This window comes from Pyxicephalus adspersus, chromosome 1 (assembly GCF_032062135.1).
Source record: "Pyxicephalus adspersus chromosome 1, UCB_Pads_2.0, whole genome shotgun sequence".
In the NCBI taxonomy this organism is placed as follows: domain Eukaryota; kingdom Metazoa; phylum Chordata; class Amphibia; order Anura; family Pyxicephalidae; genus Pyxicephalus; species Pyxicephalus adspersus.
In genome coordinates this window covers 166795422-166810144 of record NC_092858.1, presented here as the reverse complement: position 1 = coordinate 166810144, position 14723 = coordinate 166795422, and the positions used below count along the sequence as shown (strand labels likewise).

Sequence of the window (14723 nt, the reverse complement as noted above, 5' to 3'; positions counted from 1 at the left end):
CAAAATTTTAGGTTCCACTTTTAAAAATAATTAATACCCATCCCATCAATCTTCACCCTCATAAAAGAACATTCTTCAATAGCTAAAGAACCTTCAGCCTCCAATTCTGGGCGAGTTAGATGCCTAGTACCCTCCTGAATGCTTTTGTTTGATCTGCTGGCTTATTACATCATCAATGTGTGACCTAGTGGCTAGTGGATCAAAACAAAGCATGCAGAAGGGGAACAGAGATCGAAGTACCCAGAAGTTTAGGATGATGAAGATTGTTCTGCTAATTTAGTTATTTAGGAAGGAGAAACATTGTGGAACTAGGTATTTATTCTTAACTGTAATCAAACTACTACTAAAGTTGAATGCTATTATATTCATTTATTTCTTTAAAGGCATTACAGAATTCAGGAAGAAAAGAAGCCAGCAGGGGTTGCAGTAAAAATAAGCGATTGTATGTGAAAACTACTTTCCAAACAAAAAGAGAGCTGGAAGAAGTATTATGGTGACTAAACCTGTGATAAGACAGACTTTAGAAAGTATCAGAACCCACTAGGAATACCAGAAGGCCCAAAACCCAGGCCCAAAAACCTCTCCTATTGTAAATACCCTTCCTGCAGGAATTTATTGACAAATCCAACCGCAGCCATAATACGCCTGGCAAATGTTTTTAAACTCAAGCCTGCCTCTCCCCAATTTGTACAAAAAAGTTATTTACACATTGCCATAGAGACTTTAATGCTTTCAGTGCTACATTAAGTATCATGTCTTTAAAACACCATAAAAGTGATAAAGTTTCCCTCATATCTGCCTGTATCATTACAAAAGTTTAACAATTTTAGATAGAAATGAACATCTGCAAGAGTCAGCCTTTGCTGCTGACTGTCAAGGGTTCAGTTGTTTTTAAGGTCACCTATTAGTAAAATTGCATGACTAAAACAAACTGAACGAATACAAAACTAATGAAAAATGTACTAAGCTCCAGGTTTATACCCCAGTTCAGTTCTTTTGGCTTGTTGACAGTTCTATCCTGCACACCTAACCACCCTAGGATAAAACTCTAATTTTCCTAGGGTATGCAAAGCAAGGGGTCTATTTTACAGCATAAACACTACTTGTTGGCACGCCACACCATTCCCTTCCAGAGCCCATAGAAATTCATGTAGTTTTGAACCTCTATAGGGCATGCTATAAACTAAAACATATACCTTATGCTGCTATGGGCAAGCACAGGTACGCGTTGTTTTAGGTCACCAAATGTACCACCCAGGGCTAAAACAGCCATTGGACAATCTGGGCAGGAGCCTAGGGAACACTGGATGTTTGGAGGATCAAACTACAACATTCACTGTCCTGAAGAAAACCAGGTGGATGGTGCAAATGGTCAAAGCTGTGTACCTGCCTGTCATTTCACCAGGCAGAATTCACTTGTTAACACTCTAATGCACCTATGTCAACAGAGACAAAGTAAATGAGACCAGTTCCTAGTGTCTACCGCAGTCCTTATCAGCTTCATTTACTTTTTCCATTTTTCTTTATTGAAGGACTGAAAAAAAGATAACATAACAGGTATCATACAAAAAAAAAATTAAAAACAATCACCCAACAATGGAATATGGAAAATATGGAATATGGAAAATGGAATTGCCATACAAATTACAATGCAAAGAAATTAGTATATGGAGTAGCAACAGGGAATAGGAGAGAGAGGAAGAAATAAAGAGAGGAATGACACTATGAGGACACCAGTTTCTAATAAAGAAATGTGAGAGCCAAAGTTTCTACGTTTATATAAGTCATTTTACCTAAATGTTTGGTACCTCCCGCTTTCCTGCTACAGCTCATCTATATATGAAATGGATTTTTAATGTGCAGCTTTGATTATAAATCGTTTACTAATTTCTGTAAAATGTCCAGTCTCCATGGGACAGGGAAGATGGACTTCTTCAAAACAGTTAATACAGATCTAGCTGGAGTTAAATAGGAACTAGCGTCACCCCTCTACATTGTAATATTTACAGCTGAAGTGTGGGATTGATGACCTTGAGGTGTAGAAATAAATCGGCTTTAGGAAACCAGAGGTGTTTAGCATTATTATAAAAATGCTAGACTTCATTGGGCACCATGAGAGTCTGCAGCCACATTTAGCGCTGTATTTAAGTAGTGAGAGGCCATAGCCGTAGGGCTTTGTTAGAAGGGTGGGAGCCTAAGGGAGGTTTAGGCTAGATTAAGAGAAGATAAGTAACTTAGCTTTAAAGTGCACCTGCTGTTTAAAATAGAACTAAACACGTTGATGGGTGGTTGAGCTTTTGCCATAATCAGAAAGTATGCACAGCATACTCGTCAATTATGGATTATACTTACCCTGTGCAGTCATCCTGGAGCAATGACAGGTCCAAGACCTGTCTTCGCTGAATCCTAGGGAGCTTCTATCTTCACAACAGACTTCTGTAAACCATGTAGAGGAGTTACATTATCCCTGGTGGCTGGGTTATAATATAACTATAAATATATATATATATATATATATATATATATAAATATATATATATTACCCCACTCCCAGGGTTGGTTGGGGGTTATAAACTATATAAATAAAAGAGGGTTGTTGTAAGCAGCCCCAGCAGCACAATATGGTTTGTCCCAATCCCTGAAATTGTCACTTTTACCCTCTGCTTGGACCCTCTGCTTGTAAAAATAATTTATACAGTGAATACCATCATTGTAGGTAATATTCGCATACAATCACCAAAATGCGATTTTTTTCTCTTTTTTTTTATTACTGTACTGCTCATTTTTTTTTCTTTTAGAGGGGTATGCAGGCCATCTATGGAATATTTGTACCTTTGTTGAAGTTTCCTCCATTGTAGTGGTTTGTATACCTCTACTTGCTTTATCTGTAGCCGATTCAAATTGTGTGCCAGTTCTACAGAAAAACAATGGTGTAATTAGATCAGAAGAATATTGTGTTCCAGTAAAGAAGGAGGTCCCAAACTATTTTTGGGCCAACACCCACATTTAAAATGAATCTATAAATGCTAAAATATATGTGTCAAAGATACATGATGAAGTCTTGCCATTGCCATTCTGGAATTACTCAAAAATGTCAATACTGTAGCTGTAGAATGGACAGAATGCAATCTAGGAATCTCAGTGCAGGTGTTCATAAACTCAGTACCACTAGCTCCCACTAATCATTCCTAAGTTCTTTTTTTGTTTGTTTTGTAGAATATATAGCCTTTGCAGAGGAAAAGCCACAGGTTCACCTTCCTGGACATAATCTGCATGGAAATTTTCCTATATTGATGTCCCATGTAAAAGATGTATACAAAAACATCATTCGTTTGCTACCAGTCAGAGTGGATCCTATTAGGTCAGCCTGAAGATGCCAGTAGGCAGTAAGAAAGTAAAAAAAAAAAAGTACATACACATACATTTTGGCCTAAACATGAAATGTGTGAAAGCGTTTAGCTGCCATTTATAACTAGAAATACCTAACATGAATTCCCACTGTTTCTGCTCCAGAAGCCAAGTAGGAAGCAGCCTAGGTATGCTCCAAGTAGTTACCAGAAGCCAACAGGATACAGATCGCTCTCCATCCCCATTTGGCATCACTAGGTGCCAAAGCAGTCATTTTTAATGCACCAGGAAGAGAGTGACATATTGTTTAACCTCCCTAGCTGTCTAATTCCATCCAAATTTACATGCAAAAAGCAGTACAAATTTTTGCATGGAAATGTATTTTTCATTGTAGGCTATAATTCTTAGGCATAACTCACCAATATTTAATACATTTAACAAAATTAATAATAAACTTTAAATAACAAAACACAAAAATCTGTTAAAAAAATATTTAAACATGTAATAAAACTGTACAGTAGCATATATAATATATAAATATAACTATATATATCTATATATAAGTATATATATATATATCTCTCTATATCTCTCTCTATATATATATATATATAACATCTCTGCACTTCGCGGCTGGAGATTGAGGAGGAAAGACGTGTCCCCAGAACCTGTGGGCACCAGCAGGACGCCGGGGGACAGCGACGGAACAAGGTAATGGGGTTTTTTTTTTTTTTAAAGTTAAAAGCTACCCCGAGTCTGACTCGGGAATACTGCTAGGGGGGTTAAAAAAGAAAAAAAAATAGAAACAAAATAGTGCAAATAGCATAACAATAATTACATACTTTTTGTCAGTGGTTGATTTCTTTTTAGATTTTCTAGAAACACCTAAAAAGGAGGGAAAAAAAATCTTAATAATACATGTGTGGTAATGAAAACGGTTTTCAATGGCTACACCAGGATTCCGAAATAATAACTAAAAGAAAGACAGCCGAAAATGCCAAAATACACCTTTGAAGGCATTTCCTCAAACTGGCAGTATAAATGCAGGGCTAGTTTACCTGGCTGGTTGTAAAGCAGTGTGCTTATTGCTTCAGCAAAGGCATGCTCCTGCTGCATTGCTTTTTTTTTTCAGACAGGGGATTAAAGAGAACACCCTCTGACACTAATAAGCAGCATGGGATAGGGGTAGAATGGTGGCTGGCAGGCGGTGACCTCTGCAAAACCATTTATAAGAACTAGACCTATATTCCACTTGCCAGCTTGTGATAATATTTTCTAATTTCCATAGGTACCCCGAGTTCCCAGGTCAGTATATCTGTCATTATTAGAGGTATTCACCTTCCTTGCTGGATTTTTGTTTTTATTATGTAGAATGCAACAGACGAAGCTACAGCACAGAACAACTGGCCAGTGATTGCCTAAAAGAGGATAAAGGAACGGAATACAGAATTATGGACAGGGAGATTTTGATATTGGACTGTTATGAAGCCAGATGCCTTAGGATAGAAAGACTATTCTACAACATGCACAATATAAAAAAGAGTAATCAGTCTTTATGTCCCCCCAAACATGCAGACAACCAGAGTTACATTATTAAGATGTTCTCTACCTGCTGCCTCTTTCATCACTTTTTTAAACCTGCTGTGCTGTACCAGCAAATCTCGGATGCCTTCTTGGGAGTCTTTGCACAATTCTTGAGCTTTTTCATTAGCTGCAATTGCCCGCTGTATTTCTCCAAGAGAAAACAGGGCTTCACAAAAGCGGTAATGACCCTGGATGAAAAAAAAATTGTCCATAAACACACGGATAAAAATGTTCTGACTTTCCAGCAGTTCAGGGGAGAACACAATGCTATGGTCAATAAACCATTAGAACACTAAATTATTTATGTTGGCTTCTAAAAGATATATTCTGTTCGACACTATCCCACAGTGGGAGGCAGGGAAGTCACTCAAGGAAGCAGGGGCAGTATTAGGTGTGGCCAGATGCTGACGAACAAGCTATAGACAAACAACAGAGGCCTGCAACATATAAATTTGGGACATTGCAGGGGACCAAGAAAACTGTGCAGACATATCTATAACTACATGCTGCAGCATTGGTGCAAAAATAAAAGCTGCAATAAAATGCATGTTTTTTTATGTAAAGAAAAGTTCCAGCAGAATGCTCCAGCCAGACTCATCCATCCTTCCCACCGCTTTTGCTGCCTCTCTTTGTAGTTCCCCACATTGGCTGCCATTTCACTTGAGAATCAAACTCAAGGTCCTGTGCTTTGCCTTCAAATCCCTCCAACAGTTCTTGTCCCACTTACCTTCCTGACCTGATAGAAAAATACTCCCCTAGGCGCTCTCTTCGCTCCTCCAATGACCTACTAATGGCTTCCTCACTTATAATCATATCACACACAGCTCCAAGACTTTCCTAGAGCTGCCCCGACCCTCTGGAATGGTCTTCCTTGTCCTATTGGGCTTTCTCTTTCTGCTCATTTAAAGAGCACTGAAAACCCATCTTATCAAACTTGCCTGCCTGTATTCTTCTGTCTTTAAAACTCCCACTTCTTCCCACCACTACTATATATCTCCCCTCCTGTTGTGTGAGACTTTTCCCACCTCCTAGATTGTTAGCTCTTCGGGGCAGGGTCGTCTCCTCCTTCTGTGTTACTGTCTGTAATTTGCCACCCTTATTTATTTTACAGGCCTGCATAATATTTTGGTGCTATATAAATCCTGTTTTTTTATTATTAATATTATTAATAATAATAATATTAATATATGTATGACACAGCTTTTACCTGGGGCAAAGTGCTTTTTTAAACCTAGATTTTTTAAACCTTAAATCTGGAAATACAATTTTTTGTACAAATGTACTATTTTTATTCCAATGAATGAAACAAGCAGGACATAGGAAGATTAAAAAAAAAAAAAAAAGTGTGGCCATGTTCAGACCACATACAATGAGGTAAGCTGGCCATGTTTCTGAACTACAGTGTGTTGCGGTTTTAAAAAAATATTTAACCAGTCTCCAGCTCAAAAATTTGGCAGCAGATTTACCTTAGGCCAGGTGTTTTTAAGTATAATTGCCTTCTTCCCATCTGCCAAAGCCTTCCTGTAACATAAAGATAACACAAAGAACTATTATCCAGAATTTTGAAGGAATTCATTTTCTTTGAATATCTGAATGACTAATTTTTAACATATATACAACAGAGAAACAAAAAGCATCCTACAGTGCATTAATGAAACTAACAGGAAAGAAACCATTGCCCATATTCACCAAAATTCCTAGCCAGCATTTCACAAGTGCGGGATGGAAATACATTTTTATCCTATAATTCTGAATTTCAGCCCTAAGATAGTGTACATGGTACTTTATTTTTTTAACCATGGCTTCAAAACTCCTACATTTATTTAAGGGTTCATTGGACTGGAGATGCTCCTTTTCCCTACCCCTGCCCACTTTTTTTTAATTGCCTGCCAACTTTCTCTTCTCAACTCACCTATTACCACACCCTAATATAAAAATGCAAAATTCCTAGCATCTCAATGAATCTGCTATTTAGTGCCTTGCAATAATTTTAATCTTAATATAATATTGAACATTACTAACTACAATGATTTTTTATCAGATATACTTTTTGTACCTTTTTTATGCTGCCATGTCTCATTGAGCTTCTCAATAAATACTTTACAATATTGCTTTAAAGAAGATTTAAAATAAATGTAATATGTTAAAAACAGCAAGAAAAAGCCACACTCATCAATCAGGTGACTGAAGCCTTCCTTGCAGGAAGAAGCAGTTATTAGTTGGTATTTAGTATTGTCTCTTCTGGTGCGGACACTAAATCGTGCTTTAAAAAAAACTTCACTTGCACTTCCCCGCTACAGGATTTTATCACCAGAGACTGCCAGATAGTGATCTGTCTGAACATCGTGGATAGACAGGGATGGAGGTGCACATAACAGCTTAATTGAAATGAGCCACTTTAAAAAAAAAACTGCTTATAGAAGAGAAAAAAAACTAGTACTCTATAAATAAAGACATAATCAGGCACTCATGAACACTACTATATTGCTTGCAAATTCTTGGAAAAAATTATTTACCCATATTTTTGCATCCGGATATAGCAAAGGGCTCGATTACTGAAGAGGAGATGATTTTCAGGACTGTAAAAAAAAAAAAAAAAAAAAGGAAGAAAGAAATTCAAAGTGTTCCTGTATGACCAAAAGGCTGTGAAACGAAACCAGTTCCCTGGTGTCAAGTTACTGGTACAAAGTTCCCAGGAGGAAAAATGAGAATCTAACAATACAGGGTTCTGCTTGGATTCTTTAAACTAAACTAAACCCAGAATTTTACAAGGCAAATGCAAAAAGGGATTAGGTTTAATCGTAAATACAAACAGTATATAAGTGCAAAAGATGCGAACATGACACTAAAAATTAAATGTTACAAAATGAATAAAAAGCTAAAATATTAACGGTTCAAAAAGAATAGAATATATCAAATATAAGCTATGCAAAGATGATAATTAGAACTGAATATGGTTAAGGGATAGTAGAAGGGTAAAAGAAAGATTTTATTCCTATTAGGGCTGCCTAATACACAGATTAAGAATTACTCCTTTGCTGTTTGTTTTGGGTTACATGTGCTTGATGACCATATCACATTGCACAGGACACTAGTCTGAACTTCACTTCCATATTTCTTGCTGCTTCTGTGTAAGGTATACACAGGATCGCATGACTTAGGCTATGTACACAAGTCAGATGACTCTCGTTCGATAATCGCCTGAGGGCAGGCGAATCTGGTGCGTGTACGGCGCTCGTTGTTTGTGAATTCGTCCTGGGGGATCCACAAGCGACAAACAATCGTGATGGAAGTGAAGGGGAGAAAGCGCAGCTCTGTCGTTCTCCCCTCTCCATAGAGCAGAATGGTACAGCCCTCGTTCATGGATTGTTCAGTCTTTTGTCGTTGGAAAGGATTGTGAAAGATCTTTTTCAATGACAATTATCGAACATATGTACACAGCCTTACAGTATACTGTCAACTGCTGTTCCTAGGACCAATTTTTCACCAGGCACCAGAGGCTGTGATAGACAAACAGGTAAGGCCGGAGTTCTTTTTTTAACAAATTTAAACAGAACTAAATAAGTAATGTAGATTTATGAAGAGATGGGGTCATGCTTGAGTTGAATATGAAAAGTAAAATAAACTATATCAGCTGACTGATTCACCATGCAATATATTTTTTATATAGTAGGTAAATACCAAAAGGCTTATCTTGAGTAAATAAAAAAGCAAATTAATCTAGTTAGGTTACCTGTAAAAAATGGCTTTGGTGTACTCCTCTTCTGCGGCAATAAAATTTTCTTTTGCAAATTCATCGTTGCCAAGAACCTTATGCTTCTCTGAATCCTGTGAGAGCGTAAGAGGAGTAAAAAGAAATATAGATACCAATGAAAACAATGAAAAAGGACAAGGAATGAAAGAGTGATGAAGACATTACAAGCTCAATGGATTTGTAGTAAGTTTAGCAGGTATATTTTGTACTTAAAGCAAAGCGTCAACATATGAGACTTGCAAGTATTACAGAAATTTACAACAAATTTTTTTGTAGGGGGCAGGAATACATTTTTATGATAACCCAATCTGCTAAATTTAAATTTATTCACAATGTTAGATTAGGCTTGGGTCAGGGAAAAATAAAAAAGGCAATGGTCATCTTCAGTGTTGTCTTACCACTTCACATTGTTCACACACTTGCATTTTAATCTCTTCAGTCAACTTTCTGTGGTCTTCTGCCATCTTTATTAAAAAAAAGGCATCTATTGGAAAAGAGAAGGAAAAATAAAACTCATATCATTATATTTAGGATACATTTGTTAAATCAATTTTTAAAGTAAAACAAATTGTTACACAGGCATGTCTTTTAACCACCCCTAGTGGTAATCCTGAGTCTGATTTGGGGTGGATTTTACATGCAAAAATTGGTATTCCCAAGTCAGACTCGGGGTACCTAAAAGCAGAAAAAAAAAGTCCTCTTACCTTGTTGTCCCCGGCGTCCTGCTCGTCCCCGCAGGTCCTGGGGACACGTCTGCCTCCTCCGATCTCCCAGGTAGCAGCATGGGTGTAGTCATTAAAAAAAAAAAAAAAAAAAAAAAAAATAAGAGGGGGCTATCTATGATGAGTGCGCAGGGAAAGCCCACACAGGGGTCCCAAAAAAGTAAGGGTACGGCGTGCCCGCCTCACTGGACCCCTGGGTAGGAGAGATTATTGCAGACCAAAATACCGTCAAAAGAGTAATAGAACAAAACAAAGACCTTAGATTACTAACTATTACTAACTACCTTCCCAGCGTGTGTTTATATCTCCAACAGTGCTACACCTCAAAGCATAATCCACACACACACACACACACACTGAACACTGCACCTTTCAATAATTCACAATTACTTACACTCCGTAAAGAATGTCTGTAGAGCGCGACCACGACTACTTTCCAGTAATTTTAGCTTCTTATACAAATTTTCATCTCCTGTGGCCTCAACCCACAACATAGCCTCTCCTATATAACAATTAATTTTTTTAAATTTTGCCTAAAGAAAACAAAATGAAGAACAATTGTCAGAGTTAATTCATGTATATCAGGCACAGAAAATGCATTTGCTTTACAGAAAGCTACACCAATAAAAACAAAAACTTTCAACAATTTCAAAATCACTGGTAAAACACACAACAAAATATGTTTATTGCTCTAATGAAGTAATATTTTCCCCATTTTTTATTTTACTTGCAATTTTGTCTGTGAGCAACCCAAAAGCAGAACAGACTACTTCAGGAAAGAGAATTTCCTAGCAGGGTCCACTCAACATTTGCAATTTTTGGAGTTTCTGTCGATGCCAGAGAAAGAAGCAAAAGGAAACACTACAGAGTGTCATATAATTGGTATTTCTGTCTGCTGTTATCACTTTAAAGACGATACTGGCCAGAAGCAGTACGAGGGCTTTTGGATGCCCACAAAAATCACTGGTACCTTAAAGCAGATTTAAATTCAAAATTGTTGCTTTACATAAAAGGGCAGACAACCCTTTTATTTAAGGCTAGCTACACATGTGCAATAATTGCCATTAGAAAATGAAAGACTAACGACAGATCAACAATTATTTTGAACAATTGTATAGTGCACAATTCTGTACATTCTGTAACGATACGATTGTTCAAATGTAATCCACCAATAAAGTACACACACTAGATACGATCGTTTGAATGATGCAGGAAGTGATGTGTACCAGGTAAAGTGTACCACAGAATCATTCACGATCACTGAAGGACCGTACAAACAATAGATAGTGAACGATCGTCGCCCAAATGGATCCAGGACATTTGTTATAATATTATTTCATTGGAATAGAGTATTTTATATAATATTCTGCAAGAATAAGACATCCCTCCCAATATGCTTTGTTCTAAACAATTCATTAAGACCTGCCATTCAATTTCCTGCCAAGAATGACTCAGAAATCCAGTTTAACAGCTTTTTGATACACGCCCAGTCAGATACTGAAATCTGAACACAAAGGCCTAGACTGATATGCAGAAATCAGAGTACACAAAGCACAGAGAATCATGCTACAGTAAAACAAGACAGCACTGGGTATTTGAATACAGCCATGTAAGAGGCCCTTGAATAATCAAGCAGTACAGACCACTGGCCTGTGTACTAGTTAAACTAAAATTTTTACCTAACATAAAAGAGTAGTCAACCCTTTTATATAAAGGTAATATTCTTTATTTTTTTTTTTTGGATGGGGGTGTTAAAAACCCACAAAGCCCCTCCCATTTCTTGATCACCAAGTCAGATATTAATGCGAACTCTCCAACAGACAAAAAAAGCCTTTGCAGGGTAAAACCCCATTTAGATTAATGTCTGTTCCCCTACTACAGATTTTGCCTCACTTATCACAATTAAATAAAAATTGCAATTGTTTATGCTATGCAAGCCTGGCTATGTACACACGTCAAATCTCTTTTGCTGGAAACGATCTTTCATGGCATTCAGGGACAGATGAAAAAGCCAACACCATGCACACAGCTCAGTTCTGTTTTTAGAAGAGTGGAGGAGAGAGGACGAGCAAGCAGCACCCCACTGTGCTCTCCTCTATAGAAATGCACAGCAGTCAATGCCGATTGATCAATCAATTCGCTGTGGTGAACTAACCAAGGTATTACCCTTTCCTTTTTCAAAACATTAACCTCTAGGTATCTGGCTGAAACAGAGCCATTCCCACTGTGCAATATTTGTGATTAATTCTGGGATCCTTTGGCCACCATCACATTTCCAAATGATTAGGCTACGTACACACGTTCAACAATTGTCGTTGGAAAGGATCGTTCACAATCCTTTTCAATGACAAAAGAATGAACAAGCGTTGTGCATACAGCGCTATTCTGCTCTATGGAGAAGGGAGGGGGAGAATGACGGAGCAGCACCCTGCTGCACTCTGCCCCCTTCACTTGTATTATGGCCATTCTTCGTTCGTGGATCTGCCAGGACAGACCATGAACGACGTCAGACGAGCGCTGCACTTATGCCAGATTCTCGTCCAATAAAAGCCCTAAGGCGATTATCAGACAAGTGCACGTAGCCTACATAGTGTAACCCCCACCACAAACTAAAATTTCTATACTGCAAATAAAACTTACTGACGAACACAGAATATGAGGGGGAGGGGGGTTTCATCTACATGCCATGAAACACTTTAAATTAACATTATATTAAAAAAAGAAGAGAAAAATATATTACTCTTTCCATCTTCCATCCGATTTTAAAAGCCTCATCCACCAAGCAGCGTTTCATCTGAACATAAAAAAAAAAAAACAGAATTAAAAAAAAAATAGAATAAAAAAAAATAAAAAAAAAAAAAAAAAAAATAGATTTAATAGGTCAGGGCTCTGCAACTACAGACCTCCAGGGCCAGGGTCCACAGTGACAGCAATAGATTTATTAAGGTATGGTTTTTCAAAGAATGGTAATAAAATGAACATTTTTGACCTCTTCACAGAATGTAATTGGACAGCTATGCTTTAAGTAACAAAAATAGACTACTTTATTGATTCTGCTCTTTCAATTTGTGTGCAGTGCAAGATAGCTGGATAGGTTCTTAGTGATGCCCTAGTCAGGCTGATACTGCTTTGCTCAGTGCTGGGCCCTTGGCCAGTATCTGTTGCAAAGTCACAACATAGTCAGATAGGAGTTATAGGTTAGATAATTGCTTATTAGACACCCCCCCCCCCTTTTGTTTCTAGAGTGGTTTCCCCCAAACTTTTGGAATGTGAATCTGGGGTAATTTGAGTGCATTAAGTAAAAAGACTATGCTGGGATGACCTGGCTTACAACTGCCTTACCAATTTATCTCAATGATTCAGCATGGTTGTGGTCAGGAGTTTATTCAGACCAGTAGTTGGTTCACACCCAACTCATCACAGCAAGTCTTTGGGCTCTATAAATGATTTCCTTGTCAAATTGTCAGAATTTCTCTGACAAGTTGTTAGAAACTCTCTACACTACAGTTTCTGTTCCTACTAAATCAATGACTTGTTCTGCCACCGAATGGCCAATTGTCAAAGTGCTCAACGGTCACAAGGCCATATGTATAAACAAAAACTATGGGTGAATTGACAGGGGAATAATTTATAAATACACCTCTTTTTGGAATTGGCTATGCGCACAAGATCACAATCATGTTGGAACAGAAAAGGACTTTACCCAAACTGTTATCACAAGGTTCGAAACACACTTTTGTCTAAAATGTCTAATATGAGCAGCACCCACTGGAAACACCAGTATTTTTTTGGAAGGTTGTCCACAAAATTTTTGGTTATATAATTATAGGTATGATAGTCAGCCACTAAGATGTATTTGTATTTTTAAAATACATTTATTAAAAAAAACGGCCAACCTAACAAGTAAAAGATACAGATTAACAGACTTACTGTATCTGATCCAGTGCTAACTTACCGTTACTTTCTTAAAAAGTTCAGCAAGATCTTCTATTAACTCAATAACATTTAACTCTTTAGTTGACATCTCTAAACTATGTGGATCTCTGAAAAAAAAACAACACATTTATATTAAATTCCAAAGTGCCACTAGGTAGAATTAATGCATCACCTCTAATGTTCACATTACACATTAATATTTGTGTGTCTAAAATTCCGATACATATTTTAGCACAAAAAAACACATTTTAACCTAAATGGATTATTATCCTAAAATCAAGTGCCTTGCTGTGATTTATTATCCTACATAGGCAGAACTAAAGTTCCACTTTAAAATACTACAATCAGGAAGACATTATTGCAGAAAGGAAAAGGTGATGTCCCTGCAATAATTCCTCCAACTTACCTAATCGCTCTGGCAAAAAAAGAGTTTGCAAAAGTAATATCAGCTTTGGATACCCAGAGCCAGGTGAGTACTGGGCAATTACTTCCAGGGATCAACAGTTCATTTAACCTCCTGGGTGGTAATCCCGAGTGTGACTCGGGATAGAAAAAAAGATGCTAAAAGTGGTAACCCCGAGTCACACTCGGGGTAGATAAACCTATAGGAAGTAATGGTAAATTGCTACTTACCTGGTCAGCCGGGGCCCTGCTTCGTCCTTCTCTGCGATGTCCATCTTCTTTCTTCCTTTGGCTGGCTTCCTCTGCACTCGATGAATCACCGGGGAGTTCCCGATGACGTCTGTGCGAGAGGATGTTGCCAGTGGGGTGGGAAATTCAAATCCATTTGTAATGCATTTAATACAAAATACCTGTATTAAATGCAATACAATGGATTTCTATGTGTAAAAGCAGTACATTGTCTTTTATGAACATTTATTTTACAGTATAATATATAAAATGAGTTTTTTTTTTTTTATTAAAAAAACAAAAAACAAAAAAAAAGGTTTCATGGTCCGAGGTTAGCACTCTGGAGTCACAACATTATCTGCATGAGTTTGCATGGTCTTCCCATGTTTGTGTGGGTTTTTCCTTCAGGCACTGTGGTTTTGTTCCCACATTCCAAAAACATGCAGTTAGGTTATTTGGCTTCCCACAAAAACTGACCTTAAGACTGTGGTAATGACATATGAATATGGTAAAGACATTAGATTGTAAGCCCCTTTAAAGGACAGCTAATGACATGACTATTGACTTATCAATATGATCGTACTATCAATATGCATTACATTAGTTGTGTATCATGTATCTAGGTGTATTACAATTGAAAGAATAAGTTCTTGCAATATATATGAACCGTCTCCTGGTTTTAAAGCAACCTTCTATTTTTTGACAGATTAGTAAAGGGATATAGGTTTGTAATGGCAATCTTTTTGGTC

At 37.3% G+C, this 14723-nt stretch overlaps 1 protein-coding gene across 3 annotated transcripts in view; it reads right to left on the bottom strand.

The window, feature by feature from the left end:
- The window catches only part of TTC3 (tetratricopeptide repeat domain 3), a 63391-nt gene that overhangs the window by 36639 nt on the left and 12029 nt on the right, over positions 1 to 14723 (bottom strand). For all 3 annotated transcript variants that reach the window (XM_072398284.1, XM_072398286.1, XM_072398285.1), the window contains 10 exons: positions 13364 to 13451; positions 12149 to 12202; positions 9803 to 9941; positions 9085 to 9170; positions 8666 to 8760; positions 7449 to 7511; positions 6399 to 6453; positions 4958 to 5120; positions 4191 to 4233; positions 2833 to 2914 (listed from right to left, as the gene is read on the bottom strand). In XM_072398284.1, the coding sequence (XP_072254385.1) occupies positions 2833 to 2914; positions 4191 to 4233; positions 4958 to 5120; positions 6399 to 6453; positions 7449 to 7511; positions 8666 to 8760; positions 9085 to 9170; positions 9803 to 9941; positions 12149 to 12202; positions 13364 to 13451 (868 nt within the window). The remainder of the gene's footprint in view (positions 1 to 2832; positions 2915 to 4190; positions 4234 to 4957; positions 5121 to 6398; positions 6454 to 7448; positions 7512 to 8665; positions 8761 to 9084; positions 9171 to 9802; positions 9942 to 12148; positions 12203 to 13363; positions 13452 to 14723) is intronic.